This window comes from Manis javanica, chromosome 4, assembly GCF_040802235.1.
Source record: "Manis javanica isolate MJ-LG chromosome 4, MJ_LKY, whole genome shotgun sequence".
NCBI classification, from domain to species: domain Eukaryota; kingdom Metazoa; phylum Chordata; class Mammalia; order Pholidota; family Manidae; genus Manis; species Manis javanica.
The window spans coordinates 155869290-155892314 of record NC_133159.1 but is presented as its reverse complement, the minus strand read 5'-3'; the positions used below and the strand labels follow the sequence as shown (position 1 = coordinate 155892314).

Here is a 23025-nt window from a genome sequence, read left to right as displayed (position 1 = left end):
ACCTCAACATCTCCCACCCCTGCTTCCACTGCCCAGGTGACCCTGATCACCCTCGGGGTTTACGTGTGTGTGGACCAGAACAATGTGCTGGATGCTGAGAAGGCCTTTGTGTCCGTGTCCCTGTTCAATATCTTAAAGATTCCCCTCAACATGCTGCCCCAGTTAATTACCAACCTGGCCCAGGTAACCCCAGGAAGGGTTGGGGGTTCTGATAGAGTTAGGGCACTTTGGTGGGTCAGGGGATAATCAAGGAGAATTAAGAACCAGGGGAGGCCCATCTGGCATTATGAAGAATTGTTCAGAGTTGAATGAGGCCATTAGAGTCAGGGTCATTTGGAGTCAGAGTAGGTCATGTAGGGTCCCTGGAAACCTGAGTTTTGGAGACAGCCTTCTCTACCAACCTGGGCCCTATCTTTGACAGAGGGAGCTAGGGAAGATTCGGTCATGGGAGGGGTCCCAGGCACTGGCCCTTAGGGTCTCTGCCTTACCCAGGAAGTTGGGAGCTAGGCAAGTGCAGGAGTGGGTGAGGTAAGAAAAGTACAGTTTCCAGGCTGACTCAGATCCTCTTGCAGACCAGTGTGTCTCTGAAGCGGATCCAGCATTTCCTGAGCCAAGATGAACTTGACCCCCAGTTTGTGGAAAGGAAGACCATCGCCCCAGGTCCAGACACCCTCTTCTGGGGCTGCTCCATCCAGAAAATCCTGTTCCGAGCTCTTCACTTTTCTCTTGTGGCCCCCTTTTCTTCTCCCTGCTTTAACTCTATGCCCTACCTTCTCCCTCTTCTGGGCCCTCTGTTCTCTTCTACTTCATCCCTCTTCCAGGCCTCTCTCCTTTCTTTCCTAGGGCTCCCCCTGCACCTCCCTCTGCCACCAGCTTCCCTGCCTTCTCTCTTTGGCCTCTGCCCCCAGGGCTCCCCACACCTCTCCTCCCCCTTGCCCTGGGCCCCTGACCCTGTACACCCTTGGTCCTCCCAGGCTATGCTGTCACCATACACAATGGCACCTTCACCTGGGCCCAGGACCTGCCCCCGACCCTGCACAGGTACCAGCTGCTCCCACCCTGTCTCAGCTGCCTAAAGTGGGCCAAAGTTCAGATGAACAACAGAAGCCACCCCCATGCTGGCCCCCCAACTCTTTTGCCCTGGAAAATAGGAAGAATCTCAGCCAATCAGGGGAGTGTCTGACAGGGAGAAGGGTTGAGCTCTCCCAGGAGAAGGCTGGGGAACAAAAACTTGATCCCTGCCTCTGACTGGGCTCCTGGCCTCTTTGCCCCTAGCCTAAACATCCAGGTGCCCACAGGGGCACTGGTGGCCGTGTTGGGACCTGTGGGCTGTGGGAAGTCCTCCCTGGTGTCTGCCCTGCTGGGAGAGATGGAGAAGCTGGAAGGCAAGGTGTATGTGAAGGTGAGAAGGGTAGAGAATCCTGGGAAAGGAAGCTTCGCCAGGCCTTGGGCAGACCCCAAGGTAACCTTCTCCTGCGGCCAGGGCTCTGTGGCCTATGTGCCCCAGCAAGCGTGGATCCAGAACTGCACACTTCAGGAAAACGTGCTGTTTGGCCAAGCCCTGGACCCCAAGCGGTACAAACAGACTCTGGAGGCGTGCGCCCTGCTAGCCGACCTGGAAATGCTGCCTGGCGGGGACCAGACAGAGATTGGAGAGAAGGTACAGGATCCCCTCCCATCCTCTGGGGAGACGGCTATACAGCGGCCCACCTCAACCCAGCCCGGATCCATAAATGCACTCATTCAGCATTTATTCACTCTTTCATGTAATAACACTGCAAGGACTGTGGCTTTTACCAAGAGTGATGGAAAGCTTTTGAAGGTGTGAGCTGAGGACTGGCGGGTGGCCTGGCATTCTGGTACAGCTTGGTGTGACTAGAGGTTAGGAAGGGGCAGGCTAGGGCACAGGGCAAGTTAGAGCCTCGAGGACCTTGGTTAAGGTTTTGATCTTTACCCTAAAAACCATGGGACATCAGTAACAGTTTTTGATTTTTAATTGTTGCAAAATATGCATAACAAAATTTATCATTAACCATTTTTGTGTACAGGTCAGTAGCATTAACTACATCCACATTGTGGTGTAACCAATCTCGGGAAGTCTTTTCATCTTGCAAAACTCAAACTCTGTCCGATTAAACTACACTTTTGAGGAGTACAGGCCAGTCATTTTGTAGAATGTGTCTCAATTTGAACATAATTAGGTTCAGGTTATATTCTTTTGGGGGAATACCAAAGAAATAAGGTTGTGTCCTTCTTGGTGTGTCATATCAGGAGGCACGTGACGTTGGCTCATGTCTTTTTGACCATGGCAACTTTGAGCACTTGTTTGAGGTGGTGTCTTTCATTGATGACTTCATTTAACAGCTTTCACTGATGATTCTTGCCTGAGTCAGTGTTTACTATGAGGTCTGCCCAGTGGTGATTTCCTAATTCCATTCCTTCTCTAGCTATTAGCTGGCATTCTACTCTAAGTAAGAGCTTTGCCCTCCTTCCCCTTTTATACTTACACTTATACATTCATTTCTTTTTATCAACATGGGCTCATGGATTCTTATTTAGTTCAATGGGTTTTAATTCACTACCATCATTATTTATCTTGATGTTCAACTTTTCAGTGAAGGGTTTTAATCAGGGACAGGAATTGTATTTTGAAAAGCTGCCCTGGCTGCAGCGTGGAGGGGCCCAAAGGCACAAGAACCAGTAAAGAGGCTCTTGTGACAATGGGGGAGGTGATAAGGGCCTGAGCCTGGCAGAGGGGATGGGAAATTTCACGAAGATATCGAGGGTTATAGGATCCAGAGAAGACCTCCCCATCACTGAAGTGGAACTCCTCCTTCCCTTCTCTCCTGTACCCACACTGACCTCACACCTAATTTAGTGCCCAGCACATAGTGGGCACTCAAGGAAGACTGATTGTTTGAATACAGGCATGCTCACGTGTCTCAGTCATTAAGGTGCACACCACCCCCTGCTTCTCCCCAGCAGCTCCAGCTCCCACCCCACATTTGCTCTCTCCAGGGTCAGTTTCTCAGGGTAAGGAGCTGAGCCCTGTTGCGGAGGGAATAAGGAAAGCTGGTAGCAGGGAAGCAGGCTGTGTGTCTGGGGTTTGTCCTCTGGGCCCAGCCCTGCAGGTATGTGCCTCGGTTTCCCCATCATGGGTTTATAGGGAGATCTTACCTCCCCTTGGCACCTGAATGATCTCAGGGTTGATGAATTCTGGAGTTGATACAGGGTTTATGTCCTTGCTTCTGCCCTTAATAATAGTTCAGATCCTTAGACAAAGACATCAACATCATGGGCTCTAATTTCTTCATCTGGCAAGTGGGGCTCATGATACCATCCTAGAAGGACTGACATGAAGACCAAATGGGATAACTATTATGAAAGTCATATGCAGACTGTATGGGCAGTGGGAGATTAAAAGGTCTATTAAGGACCTTCTAGGGATTTCCAGCCTTCTAGAGTATGAGGGTCGCGGGCAGGGAAACCATCTGAACAGGGTGGTGGAGAAAAGGAAGGAGGATGCCCTCCCCCTGCCCTGGGAGGGTTCTGAGAGCCATCACCCCTTCCTCCACTCCTGAGAGCTTCACAGGGATAGGACCCTGTGAAATGTGAATTTAAGAAATTCACATATGAAATGTGAATTTAGAGGTCTGCCTTGCTGAATGACAGGGCCCTTACAAGTGATGTGGCCCTTGTTCCCCTGTGCCTGACTCCCTTCTACCTAGTACACATCTCCCACCTCCCTCCTCTATCCAGGGCATTAACCTGTCTGGAGGCCAGCAGCAGCGGGTCAGTCTGGCCCGAGCTGTTTACAGTGAGGCCGACACTTTTTTCCTGGATGACCCACTGTCAGCCGTGGACTCCCACGTGGCCAAGCATATCTTTGACCAAGTCATCGGGCCAGAAGGTGTGCTGGCAGGCAAGGTGAGGCCTTCAGGAAGCTAAGGGAGCTAAGGTGAGATCTAGGGCCCTAGGAGAGAACTTGTAAGAGGCCAAGAGGTTTGGGTGAGACCTGGAGGTAAGGAGGACCTGAGAGGCAGGAGTGTAGGTTGAGTGGCAGGGGAAAGCCATGGTGGGTCATACCCCAGAGGTGCTGAACCAGCTGTAGGGAACCTAGGTGCCTGTCTCTGCTCCCTGGTACACGGGTGCTTCATACCCGCTCCCTGGGCCCTTGCCTGTAGAGGGGGTGTGTGCTGAGGGCAGAGAGGGTGTAGCCTGCTGCCTTTCCCGCAGACACGTGTGCTGGTGACACACGGCATCAGCTTCCTGCCCCAGACGGACTTCATCATCGTGCTAGCTGATGGACAAGTATCCGAGGTGGGCTCCTATTCAGCCCTGCTGCAGCACAATGGCTCCTTTGCTAACTTCCTCCGCAACTATGCGCCGGCTGAGGTCGAGGAGCACCTGGAGGACAGCAGGACCGGTATCTGCCATCCCCGGGCCTCTGTATTCTTGTGCCCTCCCAGCATCTCCCCTGTCGTGGGGTCTCTGAGTGTTTCTGGATGGGCCCAGTGTTGTGCAGGGAGGTTCTGGGGAGCTTGAGCCATCTGTGTGATGTCAGACATCACCAAGAGGGAAAGTGAACTGGACATAGTCAAGTCCCTCCCTGTCCTCTTCCTTACCTGTACAACCTTGGGTCAGCAGCTCCAGCCTCAAAGGCACAGTTTCCTGTGTGTCAAAGGGCACAAAGGCCCAGGCCCAGCTGGTCCAGCAAGGACTTTACAAATAAATTATTTGGTAAATATGCAAGTGCTTAGGAAAGTCATTTAGTTATCACCAGATATATTTCTTTTTTTTTTATTTTGCTATCATTAATCTACAATTACATGACAAACATAATGTTTACTAGACCTCCCCCATCACCAAGTCCCCCCCACATACCCCATTACAGTCACTGTCCATCAGCGTAGTAAGATGTTGTAGAATCACTACTTGTCTTCTCTGTATTGCACAGCCCTCCCCGTGCCCCCACCCAACATTATACATTCTAATCATAGTGCCCCCTTTCTTTTTCTCCCACCTTATCCCTCCCTTCCCACCCCTCCTCCCCAGTCCCTTTCCCTTTGGTAACTGTTAGTCCATTCTTGGGTTCCGTGATTCTGCTGCTGTTTTGTTCCTTCAGTTTTTTCTTTGTTCTTATACTCCACATATGAGTGAAATCATTTGATACTTGTCTTTCTCCACCTGGCTTATTTCACTGAGCATAATACCCTCTGGCTCCATCCATGTTGTTGCAAATGGTAGGATTTGTTTACTTCTTATGGCTGAATAATATTTCATTGTACATATGTACCACGTCTTGTTTATCCATTCATCTACTGATAGGACACTTAGGTTGCTTCCATTTCTTGGCTATTGTGAATAGTGCAGTGATAAATATAGGGGTGCATATGTCTTTTTCAAACTGGGCTGCTGCATTCTTATGGTAAATTCCTAGAAGTGGAATTCCTAGATCAAATGGTATTTCTATTTTGAGTTTTTTGAGGAACCTCCATACTGCTTTCCACAATAGTTGAACTAATTTACATTCCCACCAGCAGTGGAGGAGGGTTCCCCTTTCTCCACAACCTCACCAACGTTTGTTGTTGTTTGTCTTTTGGATGGTGGTGATCCTTGCTGGTGTGAGGTGGTATCTCATTGTGGTTTTAATTTGCATTTCTCTGATGACTAGTGATGTGGAGCACCTTTTCATGTGTCTGTTGGCCATCTGAAGTTCTTCTTTGGAGAACTGTCTGTTCAGCTCCTCTGCTCATTTTTTGATTGGATTATTTGCTTTTGGTTTGTTGAGGTGGGTGAGCTCTTTATATATTTTGGATGTCAAGCCTTTATCGGATCTGTCATTTATGAATATATTCTCCCATACTGTAGGATGCCTTTTTGTTCTATTGGTGGTGTCCTTTGCTGTACAGAAGCTTTTCAGTTTGATGTAGTCCCACTTGTTCATTTTTGCTTTTGTTTCCTTGCCGGGGGAGATATATTCATGAAGAAGTTGCTCACGTTTATGTCCAAGAGATTTTTGCCCATCTTTTTTTCTGAGAGTTTTATGGTTTTATGACTTACATTCAGGTATTTGATCCATTTCAAATTTACTTTTGTGTATGGGATTAGACAATGATCCAGTTTCATTCTCTTACATGTAGCTGTCCAGTTTTGCCAACACCAGCTGTTGAAGAGGCTGTCATTTTCCCATTGTATGTCATGGCTCCTTTATCATATATTAATTGACCATATATGTTTGGGTTAATATCTGGACTCTCTATTCTGTTCCACTGGTCTGTGGGTCTGTTCTTGTGCCAGTACCAAATTGTCTTGATTACTGTGGCTTTGTAGTAGAGCTTGAAGTTGGGTAGTGAGATCTCCCTTGCTTTATTCTTCCTTCTCAGGATTGCTTTGGCTATTCGGGGTCTTTTGTGGTTCCATATGAATTTTAAAACTGTATGTTCCAGTTCACTGAAGAATGCTGTTGGTATTTTGATAGGCATTGCATTGAATCTGTAGATTGCTTTAGGCAGGATGGCCATTTTGACAATATTAATTCTTCCTAGTCAAGAGCATGGGATGAATTTCCATTTGTTAGTGTCCTCTTTATTTCTTTTAAGGGTGTCTTGTAGTTTTCAGGGTATAGGTCTTTCACTTTCACTTCCTTGGTTAGGTTTATTCCTAGGTATTTTATTCTTTTTGATGCAATTGTGAATGGAATTGTTTTCCTGATTTCTCTTTCTGCTAGTTCATCATTAGTGTATAGGAAAGCAACAAATTTCTGGGTATTAATTTTGTATCCTGCAACTTCGCTGAATTCAGGTACTAGTTGTAATAGTTTTGGAGTGGAGTCTTTAGGGTTTTCTGTACAATATCAGGTCATCTGCAAATAGTGACAGTTTGACTTCTTCTTTACCAATCTGCATGCCTTGTATTTCTTTGTTTTGTCTCATTGCCATGGCCAGGACCTCCAGTACTATGTTGAATAATAGTGGGGAGAGTGGGCATCCCTGTCTTGTTTCCAATCTTAGAGGAAAAGCTTTCAGCTTCTCGCTGTTAAGTATGATGTTGGCTGTGGGATTATAAATATGGCCTTTATTATGTTGAGGTACTTGCCCTCTATACCCATTTTGTTGAGAGTTTTTATCATGAAGGGATGTTGAATTTTGTTGAATGCTTTTTCAGCATCTATGGGGATGATCATGTGGTTTTTGTCCTTCTTTTTGTTGATGTGGTGGATGATGTTGATGGATTTTCAAATACTGTACCATCCTTGCATCCCTGAGATGAATCCCACTTGATCATGGTGTATGATCTTCTTGATGTATTTTTGAATTCGGTTTGCTAGTATTTTGTTGAGTATTTTTGCATCTATGTTCATCAGGGATATTGGTATATAATTTTCTTTTTTGGTGGGGTCTTTCCCTGGTTTTGGTATTAGAGTGATGCTGGCTTCATAGAATGAGTTTGGAAGTATTCCCTCCTCTTCTGTTTTTTGGAAAACTTTAAGGAGAATGGGCATTATTCTTTGCTGGTAATTGGTCTGTTTAGATTTTCTGTTTCTTCCTTGGTCAGTCTTGGAAGGTTGTATTTTTCTAGGAAGTTGTCCATTTCTTCTAGGTTTTTCAGTTTATTGGCATATAGATTTTCATAGTATTCTCTAATGATTTTTTGTATTTCTGTGGGGTCTGTCATGATTTTTCCTTTCTCATTTCTGATTCTGTTGATGTGTGTTGATTCTCTTTTTCTCTTAATAAGTCTGGCTAGGGGCTTATCTATTTTGTTTATTTTCTCAAAGAACCAGCTCTTGGTTTCATTGATTTTTTCTATTGTTTATTCTTCTCAATTTTATTTATTTCTTCTCTGATCTTTATTATGTCCTTCCTTCTGCTGACTTTGAGCCTCATTTGTTCTTCTTTTTCCAGTTTCAATAATTATGACCTTAGACTATTCATTTGGGATTGTTCTTCCTTCTTTAAATAGGCCTGGATTGCTATATATTTTCCTCTTAGAACTGCCTTTACTTTGTCCCACAGAAGTTGGGGCTTTGTGATGTTGTTGTCATTTGTCTCAATATATTGCCTGATCTCTGTTTTAATTTGATCATTGATCCATTGATTATTTAGGAGCATGTTGTTAAGCCTCCATGTGTTTGTGAGCCTTTTTGTTTTCTTTGTACAATTTATTTCTAGTTTTATGCCTTTGTGGTCTGAGAAGTTGGTTGGTAGAATTTCAATCTTTTTGAAATTACTGAGGCTCTTTTTGTGGCCTAGTATATGGTCTATTCTGGAAAATGTTCCATGTGCACTTGAGAAGAACGTGTATCCTGTTGCTTTTGGGTGTAGAGCTCTGTAGATGTCTGTTAAGTCCATCTGTTCTAGTGTATTGTTCAGTGCCTCTGTGTCCTTACTTATTTTCTTTCTGGTTGATCTGTCCTTTGGAGTGAGTGATGTGTTGAAGTCTCCTAGAACAAATGCATTACATTCTATTTTCTCCTTTAATTCTGTTAGTATTTGTTTCACATATGTTGGTGCTACTGTATTGGGTGCATATATATATATATATATATATATATATATATATATATATATATATATATATATATATATATATATTTGGTATCATTAATCTACAATTACATGAGGAACATTATGTTTACTAGGCTCCTCCCTTCACCAAGTCCCCTCCACATACCCCATTACAGTCACTGTCCATCAGCGTAGTAGGATGTAGAATCACTACTTGTCTTCTCTGTGTTGCACAGCACTCCCGTGCCACCTCCCACATTATACATGCTAATCGTAATGCCCCCTTTCTTTCCCCCTCCCCTTATCTCTCCCTTCCCACTCCTCCTCCCCAGTCCCTTTCCCTTTGGTAACTGTTAGTCCATTCTTGGGTTCTGTGATTCTGCTGCTGTTTTGTTCCTTCAGTTTTTTCTTTGTTCTTACACTCCACATATGAGTGAAATCATTTGGCACTTGTCTTTCTCCACTTGGCTTATTTCACTGAGCATAATACCCTCTGGCTCCATCCATGTTGTTGCAAATGGTAGGATTTGTTTACTTCTTATGGCTGAATAATATTTCATTGTACATATGTACCACATCTTCTTTATCCATTCATCTACTGATAGGACACTTAGGTTGCTTCCATTTCTTGGCTATTGTGAATAGTGCAGCGATAAATATAGGGGTGCATATGTCTTTTTCAAACTGGGCTGCTGCATTCTTACGGTAAATTCCTAGAAGTGGAATTCCTGCTTCAAATGGTATTTCTATTTTGAGTTTTTTGAGGAACCTCCATACTGCTTTCCACAATAGTTGAACTAATTTACATTCCTACCAGCAGTGGAGGAGGGTTCCCCTTTCTCCACAACCTCACCAACGTTTGTTTTTGTTTGTCTTTTGGATAGTGGCGATCCTTGCTGGTGTGAGGTGATATCTCATTATGGTTTTAATTTGCATTTCTCTGATGACTAGCGATGTAGAGCATCTTTTCATGTGTCTGTTGGCCATCTGAATTTCTTCTTTGGAGAACTGTCTGTTTAGCTCCTCTGCCCATTTTTTGATTGGATTATTTGCTTTTTGTTTGTTGAGCTGTGTGAGCTCTTTATATATTTTGGATGTCAACGTACATATATATTTATAATGGTTATATCCTCTTGTTGTTATAATTATGTAATGTCCTTTATCATTATGTAATGTCCTTCTTTATCTCTTGTGACTTTCTTTGTTTTGAAGTCTGTTTTGTCTGATACAAGTACCACAACACCTGCTTTTTTCCCTATTGTTTGCATGAAATATCTTTTTCTATCCCTTGACTTTCAGTATGTGTATGTCTTTGGGTTTGAGGTGTGTCTCTTATAAGCAGCATATATATGGGTCTTGCTTTTTTATCCATTCTATTACTCTGTGTCTTTTGATTGCATTCAGTCCATTTACATTTAGAGTGATTATTGAAATATATGTACTTATTGCCATTGCAGGCTTTAGATTCGTGGTTACCAAAGGTTCAAGGGTAGCTTCTTTACTATCTAACCATCTAACTTAACTCTCTCATTAAGCTATTATAAACACAGTCCGATGATTCTTTATTTCCCTCCCTTCTTACTCTTCCTCCTCCATTTTTTATATGTTAGGTGTTTTATTCTGTACTCTTTTGTGTTTCCTTTGACTGCTTTTGTGAGTAGTTGATTTTATTTTTTGCCTTTAGTTAGTATTTGGTTGGTCTGCTTTCTTTGTTGTGATTTTATTTTCTCTGTTGACATCTATTTAGCCTTAGGAGTGCTTCCATCTAGAGCCATCCCTTTAAAATATCCTGTAGAGGAGGTTTGTGGGAGGCAAATTCCCTCAACTTTTGTTTGTCTGGGAATTGTTTAATCCCTCCTTCATATTTGAATGAGAATCATGCTGGATACAGTATTCTTGGTTCAAGGCCCTTCTGTTTCATTGCATTAAGTATATCATGCCATTCTCTTCTGGCCTGTAAGGTTTCTGTTGAGAAGTCTGATGATAGCCTGATGGGTTTTCCTTTGTAGGTGACCTTTTTTCTCTCTCTGGCTGCCTTTAATACTTTGTCCTTGTATTTGATCTTTGGCATTTTAATTATTGTATGTCTTGGTGTTGTCCTCCTTGGGTCCCTTGTGTTGGGAGTTCTGTGGGCTTCCATGGTCTGAGAGACTATTTCTTCTGCCAGTTTGGGGAAGTTTTCAGCAATTATTTCTTCAAAGACACTTTCTATCCCTTGTTCTGTCTCTTCTTCTTCTGATACTCCTATAATGCGAATGTTGTTCTGTTTGGATTGGTCACACAGTTCTCTTAATATTCTTTCATTCCTGGAGATCCTTTTATCTCTCTCTCACCAGATATATTTCTTGAGCAATTACTATATCCAGGTACTATTCCAAGCACTGAGAAATAGTAGTGAACAAGCAAAAAAGTCCCTGTTCCCATGGAGTGTATTGATGTCTCTGGACCCACCAGACCCCTAGTGTTGTCCAGTCCTGGCTCCCCACCCCCAGACTCTGGGCTGACTCACAGACCTCTTTCTGGGTTTTCTTGCCTATGGCCATATATACAGCTAGCATGTCTTGAGCGTTTACTAAATGCTGTGCCCCTTGCTAAGCACTGAACATATTCTTTCCTTTAATCCTCACGATGACAATGACACAAGTAGGTACTTATCTTCACTTTACATGTCTGCCTAAAGTCATGCATGAGGAAGTGGAATTTAAGCTCAGCCAATCTGACTCTAGAGCCCAAGTTCCCAACCCTCATATTTGAGTCCCCTTCTCCATAATCTCTCATGGGAAAATTTTCTTCTTATCTAATCTATGTCTTTCTTGCCCTTGTTTTTCCAACATAAAATTGGTCATTTACTTTTATCCTTTATTGTTGTTCTTGCTGCCCTTCTAGTCCCTCTCATCTTTCATGCCTGTCCATTTAGGCCTCTTCATTGAGTGTGGGTTGAGGAACACCAGAGGCTTGCAGGCTGCTAGCTAACCTCTGTCTCCTTTCTCCCACTTGACTGCAGTACTGCAGGATGCAGATGATGAGATGCTGCTGATTGAAGACACACTCAGCGATCACACAGACCTGACAGATAATGAGCCAGTCACATATGAGGTCCAGAAGCAGTTTATGAGGTGAGCTCCTGAGAGCTCTCAGCCCCCTGGGAGGTGGCATCAGGGCTCCCCAAGCCCCGCCAGGTAGAGCACAGGTGGGCCCTCTCTCTGACACCCACTGAGCCTCTGGCAGCAGCCCGAACCCTCCTCCTGAGGCTCTGTCCTGTGGGTGTGCTTGAGGTCTCTTTTCTGGGCCTGACCATCTTCCTTCACAGACAGCTGAGTGTCATGTCCTCAGAAGGGGAGGGCGCAGGTCGGCCTGTGCTCCGGAGACGAGTGGGTACAGCAGAAAAGGTAATGCAGGCAGCAGAGGTGAAAGCGAGAGGGGCGCTGATCCAGGAGGAGAAGGTGGAGATGGGCACTGTGAGTAGGTGGACAAGGAGGGCTGGAGAGGGTGGCCAGGCTCCCAGCAGTGCCGGGGCTCCCAGGAGTCCTCTGTCCATGACCATGATCATGGCCATGCAGGTGAAGCTGAGGGTGTTCTGGGATTATGCCAAGGCCATGGGGCTCTGCACTGCGCTGCTCGTCAGTCTGCTGTACATGGGTCAAAGTGCTGCTGCCATTGGGGCCAACATGTGGCTCAGTGACTGGTCCAACGAGGCTGTGACAGATGTCCGACAGAACAATACCTCCCTGAGGCTGGGGGTCTATGCCACCTTGGGAATTCTGCAAGGTGAGCCTGTAGAGATACCTGAGGGGGCTCCAACAGCCCCTTTCTCGTCTTTGAGATGCTGAGTCCCCCAAACTATGCCCCTGACCCCCGAGTCTTCCTTTACCATCACAGCAATTGCCCTGCCCCAATGCCTCCTTATCCCACCCTAGCAGTCCACCTGCCTCTGGGCCTTACTAGCTCATCCCAGCCATGCCCTGCCTCTGAGCCTGCCTCCCCTACTGCAGCTCTCCTCCACCTCGTGACCTGCCCCTGCATGCCCCCACCCTGGCCCAGCAGAATGAGCGCCCCTCTGCCTCCTCCAACAGGGCTCCTGGTGTTGCTGTCAGCCATGGCAATGGCGGTGGGCGGAGTCCAGGCCTCGCGCTCGGTTCACCAGGCACTGCTGCACAACAAGATGCACTCGCCCCAGTCTTTCTTCGATACGACGCCCTCAGGCCGCATCCTCAACTGCTTCTCCAAGGACATCTACATCATCGACGAGGTTCTGGCCCCCACCATCCTTGTGCTGCTGGGTTCTGTCTACAACTCCCTCTCCATTCTCCTGGTCATCATGGCCACAACGCCTCTCTTCACGGTGGCCGTCCTGCCCCTGGCTGTCCTCTATGGCCTTGTGCAGGTATGCAGCCAAGGGTGGAAGTGGCTCTTGTGTGGGGGACTGAGCTGAGAGGTCAGACCCCATCATGGAGGACTGATTGGGGACAGTAGTCAGTAACTTCATCTCTTTGAAACAAATTTTCCTTGCCTATAAAATAGAATCACAGAACCTACCTCATCGGGTTGTTTCATGAAGTGAAATCCTTATAAATTGTGATTGGCCATGGAATTCCTTCCTACTGGCTCTTTTTAAATAATAAAATATCATTAACAATTTGGAACGCATTTTCCTTCCCTTCTTTTTATACATATCTAAACATATATGTGTATATATGTTTTCAACATGGATGAGTTGATAACATGGATCAGTTACAGCTAACTATAAAAGGCATTTGCCTTGCCCAGCCCCTATCCTGCGATGAATTAATCAGCTGATAAAGATAATCCGCAGGGTGGTTAGAAGCTCAGGCCCTGTGTGTAGAGATGGTGATCTGCACTGTGCTCTGTGCCGGTACAGGGGACTCAGATACACATCTTGTATGACCCTGACCATTTTGGACCCACAGGGTAGAGGATGGAAGCTGGAGGCAAAACCATGTTTTTGTGGGCTAAAGTTTAAATGACTGGGGGCAGGGGTGGGTGAAGGCTCTTTAAGAAAAAGAATACAAAACTATGTTATTTTTGCAAGTTTTACAAAACACTGACCATATGAGAGCCCACTGCTAGGTCCCCCAAGTAGAAATAGGCACATTCATTGACTTAGGAAGCCAAACAAGTTCATCTCTGTAACCCAGAACCCCAGAGAGGGCAAGGGGGTCAGTAACTAAGAGGGAATCAGGAAAGGCTTCATGGAGGAAGTGGCCTGGAAGACTGAACAGAGCTGACCAGAAGGGAGGAGTGGAAAGAGTTCTTGGAGCCACATCAGGCCCCTAAGCCTTGGGTTCTCCCAGGTGGGGGAATGAAGCAAGGACTTCCAGGGGGTGGGGCTGGCTGGAAAGGGCCCATTTTTGTTCAGAGGGTGTGCATGACTGAGTTTGGGGTCCCACCATCCTGACCCCAAGCTCTTTCTCCTCCCTCCATCAGCGCTTCTATGTGGCCACATCACGGCAACTGAAGCGGCTGGAATCTGTCAGTCGCTCTCCCATTTATTCCCACTTTTCGGAGACGGTGACTGGCTCCAGTGTCATCCGGGCCTATGGCCGCAGCCAGGAGTTCGAGGGCATGAGTGACACTAAGGTGGACACCAACCAAAGGAGCTGCTATCCCTACATCGCCTCCAACAGGTCAGAAGCCTCCTCCCTCCCCCATGCTCCTCCAGGAGAGCCCCTGGTGTTGTGGGTCCTAGACCCTCCTTCCCCTTAAGCAGAAAACCACCCCTGTCCTGCACCTGCCCCACTTCCTCCTTGTCCGATCCCACAGGTGGCTGGGGATCCGAGTGGAGTTCGTGGGAAACTGCATTGTGCTCTTTGCAGCAGTCTTCGCTGTGACTGGGAGGAGCAGCCTGAGTCCGGGGCTGGTGGGCCTTTCTGTGTCCTATGCCCTACAGGTGCGCAGGGGTCCAGGCCCCAGGGCAGGGTGGCCACCGGGCAGAGGCCACACAGATGTCACAAGCATCTCCTGAGTATTTCACTCTGCCCAGTATGGGGACCAGCCACAGGTTCTGGTGGCCAGGACTGTGAGCTCACAGTCAACTTGGAGAGACTCCCACCACTGGAGGATTATAATGCAGGGCAAGCAGGTTTTTGCGGAGGGAGGAACACAATGGTGTCAGAACCCAGAAGAGGGTCTCCACCTTGGGATGCTGGAGAAATTAGCTTGAAGCTTGGCCCCAAGACACACCTAGAATGTGTCCTTCCTGTGCACAAGATCTAGAAAGTTAACTTTGACAGGGGTTCTGGGGCAGGAAAGTGTAGGGGTAGAATACACTTCACATCACATCTCTGCAGAGAAAGTACAAGGAGAAGAGGACCAGCGCCTGGGCTGGAGGTTGGGCAGGTCACCCTGATCAGTTGGAACTGTCAAAGAGTTAAATAACTGTAAATGGAATTTGGGGGAAGAGACCACATTTCAGTGCCTCAGGGGCACAGGTCTTGGTGAAGGACAATCCAGAGATCAGACTTCCCAAACCTGAATGTGCATATGAATCACCTGAAGATCTTGTTAAAATGTAGATTCTGATACTGGAGGCCTAGGAAGGGCTCAGGATTCTGCATGTCTATCAAGACTCCTTGGTGCACAAAGTATGGTCCAGGACCAGTTGCATGCAGCATCTGGGAGCTTGTTAGAAATGCCGAATCTCAGGTCCCACCACATACTTACTGAAGCAGAAGCCACATTTTAGCAGGACGCCCTGGGAAGTCTTTCTCATGCATATTAAAGTCTGAGAAACACTGGACTAGGCCCTTAGTTAAGTCTGTACTGTCATTGCCTGAGGTACAATTGTGCTTAGGGCCCTAAGTGGCACGCCTATGGACTTGCCCAGGCCCACCCAGGTCATAAATGGAATAGGAACATGGTCAGGGAGCCTGAACTCCTCTCAAAACTGTGTCAGGAGAGGGGAGGTCCCCTTTCCCATGACCCAGTCCCTTTGGCTAGGTGACGTTGGCTCTGAACTGGATGATACGAGTGATGTCAGACTTGGAGTCTAATATTGTGGCCATGGAGAGAGTAAAGGAGTACTCCAAGACAGAGACTGAGGTGGGTACAGGGAAGAACCTGGGCAGAGGGGGGTCTGAAATTACAGGGGAAGGGTACTTGGTGGCCCACCATCCCCATACCCCAGGACCAGCTGTTCGGTGTCCATTCATTCATTCATTCATCTATTCAGCCCTTATCAAGCATCAACCAGAAGTCTATGCTAGGAAATGTAAAGGGTTCAGAGTTGAGAGAAAGAGGTTCTGCCCTCAAGCAGATTCTGTAATGGGGGTGTAGATGGTAGATACAACATACTGCAAGGCTCTGCACTGGATGGCAAGAGCTCTGGAGTGATGCCTCTGAAGAAGGCACATGGGGGGATCATTCAGCTGGGGTGATCAGGGAAGGTAAGCATTCCTGCAAAAGAGATCAGCCTGATAGAAGGAGCAGGATGGGGCAGCATGCCCTTTGCTGGGGAAAAGGAGTTGTCCTCTTCTGGAGGTTCAGACGTTTTTCCTCTTTCTCTCTCCCATGGTCACAACCCAGACCTCTTCATGCCCAGCAGCTGCACCATCTCTGAGATCTCAAAGTTAAGCACCCTGCTGTAGACCACCAGCCCCATCCCTCCCAGCTACCACAGTACTTTGTCCTCTCTGGGACCCCAATCCTGCAACCTGCCTTTATCCCTCTGTCCATCAGCTCACCTCACCTGGATTCTATGCTCCACCAAAGCTAGTGCTCTCAACTCCCTGGCCCTTCCCTCTCTCAGTTGTGCTCACCTACAAAACCCTACCCATCTACCTTCTATACCCCAGCACTCTGCAGCTAACACGTTGTGGAGAAAATTGCCAACTTGTTCCCACTTCCAGAATGATCTGTTTTGGAACTCCTTTCCTTAAACCCCCACATCTCCTCCCTGTACTCAGCCATCGACCTTGCCTGACACGTCAGTGAGAAAATAGGTCATAAGATGTGACCTCCCTTGGTCTTCCCACCTCCAGACTTTCAGACCTGCCTGTGTCCCTTACTCCTTCTTCTTCCCTTCTCTCTTAACAGGAAATGGCCTTCCTCATTTCGGAGTCCTGCCCCTCTACTTCTTCACATGGCCACTCAAGAACTTCACTTCCTCGTCACATGCTCCATCTTCCACACCATCAGACATGCTGTTGGGTGATTCCCATCCACAGGCAAAAATAGTTATCATAACTTCCATTCTAGACACACAAACCAACCCCCACTTTCCCCCTGCATCCCACTGCCCCATTTCTCTGTGCTCCCTCGCGGTGAAGCTAGTCCTAGAGTACGTTCTGTGCCTGTTCTCCCTGCTTCCACATTGCCCTCTTGCTCATCTGACTCCTGCGGTCTGGTGTCTGGCCCTACTACTCCACTGGAACCGCCCACCCATGACCTCCCCCGTTCCAAGCCAAGGGGACACATTTATGTTCTCAACCTCTTGGCAACATTCAGACGAAATGACCCCTCTCTTCTTGGAAGGTCTTGCCCTCATGGCTTCTGTGATATGAGCTCTCACTTTGGCAGTCTCCACTGAGCCCCCACCCACCCTGCTCCTCCCACCCTGGCCTCTCCTGTCCCCGTGGCTCCCACCTACCCTTGCCTTCTCCGGTACAACGCCGCACCATCTTACCCACCACTCTCTGGAATCTTCCAATTCTCCCTCTCTAGCATTCCCATTTTCCCCCATCTCTACACCTCTCTAAGTCCTAAAAATTTCTGCCCCCAGCCCTGCTGACTCTTTTTTCGGCACCTCATCAGGAGACCAGTCTATGCTGGCGGCTTTGTTTTATGACTGCTGACAGTCTGGCTTCCCTATATTGAAGCAGGGCTGGTTTTGTGAGTGTGTGACCTATGCAGTCACTCAGGTCACACTTAGAAGGGCCTCACATTTGGTTTAATACCCTGCTGTCACCTCCTGGACATTCTTAATAATTTTGAACATGGGGCCGCACGTTTTCAGTTTGCACTGGGCATTCCCAATTATATAGCTGGTCCTTTCTTGAAACCACCATCATCTTCTGCCCAGTTTATTTTAAAAACTTTGGAGCTAGTCTCTGTGTTTCCACCCTGCCTCCTCCCTTCCCCTCATAGCAGCCAGAGGGATCCTTTAAAGACATCAAATCATACCAGCCCTCTGTGCGTGGCCCTGTAATGGCTCTGCATATGTCTCTGCATCTTAAAGTAAAACCCCATAGTCCTTAAAATGGCCTGTAAAGCCTGCATGATGGGCCACCCACTACCTGTGTCTTACCTCTCACCTTTGTCACTATGCTCTAGAAGGCATTTGCACTTACTGTTCCCTCTACCTGGCATGCCCTTCTCCCAGATATTTACTTGGCTGTTGCCTCACCTGTTTCAGGTCTTTATTTCAATGTCACTTCCTCTGGGAAGCTTTCCCTGACCACCCTATCTGTACAGAACAGCAACACCAAGCACTTTTCAGCACCTATCATCTTCTCACATTATGTAGATTTATTTATTTGTATGCCCCCTTCCTCCCAACTAGAATGTAAGCCTTGTGGGGGACAAAGGCTTTGTCTTGTTTGTGACCTTAGTACCTGTCACAGAGTAGCCACTCAGGAGCAATGAATGGTGAAAGGAGCCAGGACAGGCTGGGAGGGCAGCTCAGGAGCATAAAGCACAAGGAGGGAACAGGAGGGGGCAGATGGGGAGGGTCTGGAGCAGCTCTGTAGGGAATAAAGGCAGAGGGGTAATAGAGTCATTGAGCCACAAGGTTGGGCTGCAGGAGTACCATGCAGTCTTCAGAGAGAGGAAGACTTAGAAGTGGGACAGGGCCAGGCTGGGGAGGAGGCGCCACCCCGGTGCAGACCTACCTTCCCCACCTGGCCAGGCCCCTTGGCTGCTGGAGGGTAGCCGCCCTCCTGAGAGCTGGCCCCAGCACGGCGAGGTGGAGTTCCGGAATTACTCTGCGCGCTACAGGCCGGGCCTGGAGCTGGTGCTGAAGGACCTGAGTCTGCGCGTGCGCGGAGGTGAGAAGGTGAGCATCTGGTGGGTTTGGGCCCGGGGAACATGGGGAGCATGGGTCTTTGGGAGAGCAGGTGCTCCAGGTCAGATGTCTGCTCAGCCTCTCCAGGGAAGTCCTGAAGAAGCCCCCACTGACCCCTCAGCCGCCCTCTGACAGTCGCGCCCCACCCTGTCCAGGTGGGGATCGTGGGCCGCACTGGCGCTGGCAAATCGTCCATGACCCTCTGCCTGTTCCGCATCCTGGAGGCCGCAGAGGGTGAAATTCGCATCGATGGCCTCAACGTGGCAGATATCGGACTTCATGACCTGCGTTCTCGGCTGACTGTCATCCCCCAGGTATGAGCTTAAACTGGACTGACCACACTTAACCAGTGACCCCGGGGGCAGGCCCCACTCCCTGTTCTATAGTTTGAGGTCCAAGACTGGGCCTATGTCTAGAAGGCTGGAGAGCCAGACAGCAGGAGCAGAGCTACAGGGTGGCCACAGGTCATGGATCTGGAAGGGTCAGATGTACTCTGGTCCAATCAGAGCCCGCCCTCTAACCTCCTGGGCCAGTAAATGAGGCCAGGACTACAGGACCCCCAAGCACTTCATCCCCTGAGATTGTCTGTCCTGGTCTCCTTGTTGCATGGCTCTGAATTACATTTCACTTTTTTCTGGCTCTTCTGGGGTACTTTTTTCTGCCGACTGGACACTTTGGAGTCAGATTAGCGGCTCCTGGTTTCTGCTTTAGTGGAGGACTTTGTGACTGGCAAAGCTGAGGTTTATCACTTCCCTGCAGGCATTTTGTATCTCCTTCGCCGTGCATCCCTCCTGGAGGGCTGGGCACAGAGTGGGCGTGCTGCCACCTCAACCCTTTTCTTTTTTCCTAGCCCTGGACCCATGGCTCCTTAGGGGGCTTGAGCTGACTCCCTCTGAGGACTTGTTGTCTCCCCAGGACCCCGTCCTGTTCTCAGGGTCCCTGCGGATGAACCTGGACCCTTTTGGCAGTTACTCAGATGAAGACATATGGCGGGCCTTGGAGCTGTCCCACCTGTATGCCTTTGTGAGCTCCCAGCCGGCAGGCCTGGACTTCCAGTGCAGCGAGAGAGGGGAGAATCTCAGGTAACAGCTGAGACTGGGAGGGTCACAAATGGCACCCTGCAGGCTAGAGGACCTAGCTTCAAATGACACAGAGTCTGGGCCAGGCCCCTCTGCCCTCTCCCACTCCCATCTCAGCCTGGGGCACTAGGGATGTGTTTTGTATCGAACATATTCTGCATGCCAGGCATGCTGCCCTGGCTCACTGACTCCTCACACAAGCCCTAGAGGTGACCCATGGTCCCACATTGCAGAAGAGGAAACTGAGGCAGGGCCAAGACAAATAGCTGGGAGAAGGAATGCCTGGGATCTGAACCAAGTCTGGGAGATTCCAAAGCTGCATTCAGTTCTGTCCTGTGAGACTGTCAATGCTATGCTTGGCCTGGGGAGGCAGGTATGGACTGACCCTGGGGAATCAGGTGAGAGGAAACCTGCAGTGCTTTAGAGAATTCGCAGACATTTCCCAAGACGGAAGCTATGTCATCTGCAGTTTAGGAGTGGGCAAATGAGCTCTCCAGGCTCTTCTTTGCTTTCCTGTAGCCCCAGAGTTGACATCCCAGCCTCTGGGCTATGCATCAGGGAGGGCCAGAAGTCACTTCTTACCAAGTCTAACACCTAGAGATTCCCATACCTGTGTTAGCTGTGTGATTTGGGGCAAGTTGTTTAACCTCTCTGTGCCTGCTTTTCGTTTCCTCTGAAATGGGGGTAATAAGAGTCCCATACCTCTTCACACTGCACTGCCTAGTAAAAATATATCATGAGCTATGTATGTGTAATTAAAATATTTTCTGGTGGCCATGTTAAAAAGAGGAAAAAGAAACAGGTGAGATAAATTTCAACAGTGTTTTTTTGGCCCATTATATCTCAGATATTATCATTTCAACATGTAGTTGATACAAAAGTTATCAGGGATATTTTGTGTTTTCATACCAAGTTTGGAATTCCATGTGTACTTTTACATTTAGAGCACATCTCAATTCAGACTGGCCACAGTCAAGCGCTCAATAGCCACATGTGGCCAGTGGCTGCTGTTCGGACAGCAGTCTTAAGGTCATTGTGATGAAATGGAAAGCGCTTAGCCTGGGTACACCCCTGAAAAATGTAGCTATCTTATTCTAGTTTATTCTTATTATTCTACTCAGTCCACACCCATGTACTCTCTCCAGACCTCAAAAACAAAAACAAAAATCTTTACATTTGCTTAGCACTTAATAGTGTTCAAAGCACTTTGGCCTCCACTGTCTCATTTAATTTTTACTGCTGTCCTTTGGACCAGAAATAAAGTTCTAAAATACAAAATTATTTGCCGAAAGCTTCTCAACTAGCAAGGAGGGGACAGAGACTCCGGGAAGTGGAGGCTTTTGCCCCAAACCTTTCCTTGCTGCATCATAGCCACCAGTGGGATGTGTCCTTCCCCACACCCCCGCCAGGCAGCCCCATAAGACTGAATGTGCATTTTAACTGGATTTCACTTACACAACTATGTTGGGGGTGGCTGGTGGACAAACACAGGCTTTCAGACCCTGCACCCCATTGCTGTTTTCAGTCCACTCTCCTATCCCTGCTTGCCATCAGCATCTTCCCCAGAGGGATCCACCTCCATCCCCACACACATCAGGATATGAGACAGAAATCAGCTCCCCTGGTCTCTCACTGAGCTGGTAGCCACTTTAAGTATAACCTGTCTCCTGTGCCAGTCCCACCATAAATCAGCCCTGAGTTCTATCTAGCGGCTCATTCTGCTGCCAAACCCTTCATTAGTTGCGGGAATGGGCCAGAGAGGGAACCTGGCCTTCACTTGGCCTGTGGTGACTCACCCCTGTGGGAAGGGCTGAGGTATTTGTCCTTGGGTGTAGGGGTACTGCAGCTTCTGTGGCTGGGAACACTGCCCCGCTTTGTTCACTAGATCTGGCTTCCAAGGCAGGAGGTTGAAGCTATGCATCCTGTCCCTCTCTTCCATTTCCCTGGTGACCAGACACAAGCTGTTCCCCAAGTCCTTCCCCACCCTGCCCCTTCCTGGTTCCCACAGCAGAGCTCTGGCCTGTATTCCCCATGGGGGCAGGAGACAACTGTCTGAATTGTGTGATATTGGGCTCAGCAAGATGGCATCATGTGTGCAAATACCCAGGAAGAGGCAGTGAACTGAAGTGCGTTGTTTCTAAGGTATAGATGACTGATAGAGTGACGCAGAAGCACTAGTCGGGGAGGGAGGACAGGGAAGGAAGCGCAGAAAGAGGATGCCAGACTGCCAGAGACAGGCTGTGGGCTTCACGAGGTTGAGTACTGGCTCTGCCCCCCTGGCCCCTCACAATCCCTGTGGTGTTCAGACCTCACTCCCTGTGCTGGGAGGATTGGGCTGAGGCTGAATGGAGAGGTGAGACAGAAAGCCAGTCCTGGGCCATTGGGAGGGAATGAACTCAGAAGCAGTTTGGGGAGGGAGGCCTGGAGGCAGGCTGGGGACACCCAGATCCCTGCCTCCTGTTCCCAGCATGGGCCAGCGGCAGCTCATGTGCCTGGCCCGAGCCCTGCTCCGCAAGAGCCGCATCCTAGTTTTAGACGAGGCTACAGCTGCCATCGACCTGGAGATGGACGACCTCATCCAGGCTACCATCCGCACCCAGTTTGAGACCTGCACGGTGCTGACCATTGCACACCGGCTCAACACCATCATGGACTATACCAGGTGGGGACCAGAACCCAAGCAGAGAGGTGGGGTCGCCTGGGCCGCAGGGAAGGGCCAGGCAGACTGAGGTAATCTGGGCATGGGAGAGCTTGTGGGGTTGTCCAGGGAATGGGGGGCAGAGTAGGGTTTCCCAAGTTATGGATAAGGGGCAGAACAGAGTGGGGTTACTGGGCACAGGGAGTGGGGAAACACAATGATGCTTTGAGACATGGGACACTTTGGGGTTACCAGCATGTATGGAAGGAGCACATGGGTTACCTAGGCATTGTGAACTGTGCACAGGGCACCTCCCTCCAGCCTCCTGTTGATGGTATGAGGCGACTGGCACCAGATCCTTTATGCCAAGTCCCATCAGTCTGAGCACCTGTTTAGAGTGCCCACATGGCATCGCTTCATGTGTGCCTTGCTCCCACCCTGTGAGGTGGGTGTACGGATGAGGAATCCAGAGGAAAGGTGTGTGCTGCTTGGCTCCCTGCCTTGGTGGGCCGGACCCTGAAAGCACCAAGAGAAGCCGAGGAGCAGATGCCTTGGGGTGGGAGAGCAGGGGTCTGAGTCCCAGGCCCAGCTCAGATGGCTGCTCTGTGCCTTGGAGCAATTCACAAAGCCTTCGGGAACCTCTCTCTTTCTCAGACTTGTAAGGAGTCCATGAAATAAAGTGTTCAAAGTGCAGGTGATCCTGGGAAATACTCATTTCCCCGCTAACCCCTTACTGTAATCCCCCCTAGCACAGTTCCTCCGAGGACTGGGAAGGGACCT

At 48.4% G+C, this 23025-nt stretch overlaps 1 protein-coding gene across 8 annotated transcripts in view; it reads left to right on the top strand.

Annotated features, from left to right (window-relative positions):
• The window catches only part of ABCC3 (ATP binding cassette subfamily C member 3), a 46951-nt gene that overhangs the window by 21055 nt on the left and 2871 nt on the right, over nucleotides 1–23025 (top strand). For 4 of the 8 annotated variants that reach the window (XM_073235433.1, XM_017669477.3, XM_017669485.3 and 1 more), the window contains 17 exons: nucleotides 37–183; nucleotides 573–660; nucleotides 975–1041; nucleotides 1276–1402; nucleotides 1484–1660; nucleotides 3760–3927; nucleotides 4237–4426; nucleotides 11515–11626; nucleotides 11821–12278; nucleotides 12584–12894; nucleotides 13956–14155; nucleotides 14292–14418; nucleotides 15468–15569; nucleotides 18373–18519; nucleotides 18684–18842; nucleotides 19444–19610; nucleotides 22075–22269. In XM_073235433.1, coding sequence (XP_073091534.1) covers nucleotides 37–183; nucleotides 573–660; nucleotides 975–1041; nucleotides 1276–1402; nucleotides 1484–1660; nucleotides 3760–3927; nucleotides 4237–4426; nucleotides 11515–11626; nucleotides 11821–12278; nucleotides 12584–12894; nucleotides 13956–14155; nucleotides 14292–14418; nucleotides 15468–15569; nucleotides 18373–18519; nucleotides 18684–18842; nucleotides 19444–19610; nucleotides 22075–22269 — 2942 coding nt within the window. Of the gene's footprint in view, nucleotides 1–36; nucleotides 184–572; nucleotides 661–974; nucleotides 1042–1275; nucleotides 1403–1483; nucleotides 1661–3759; nucleotides 3928–4236; nucleotides 4427–11514; nucleotides 11627–11820; nucleotides 12279–12583; nucleotides 12895–13955; nucleotides 14156–14291; nucleotides 14419–15467; nucleotides 15570–16562; nucleotides 16694–18372; nucleotides 18520–18683; nucleotides 18843–19443; nucleotides 19611–22074; nucleotides 22270–22551; nucleotides 22960–23025 lie in introns of those variants that run through there. The other 4 variants (XM_017669481.3, XM_017669479.3, XM_017669484.3 and 1 more) reach the window with 4 other exon arrangements.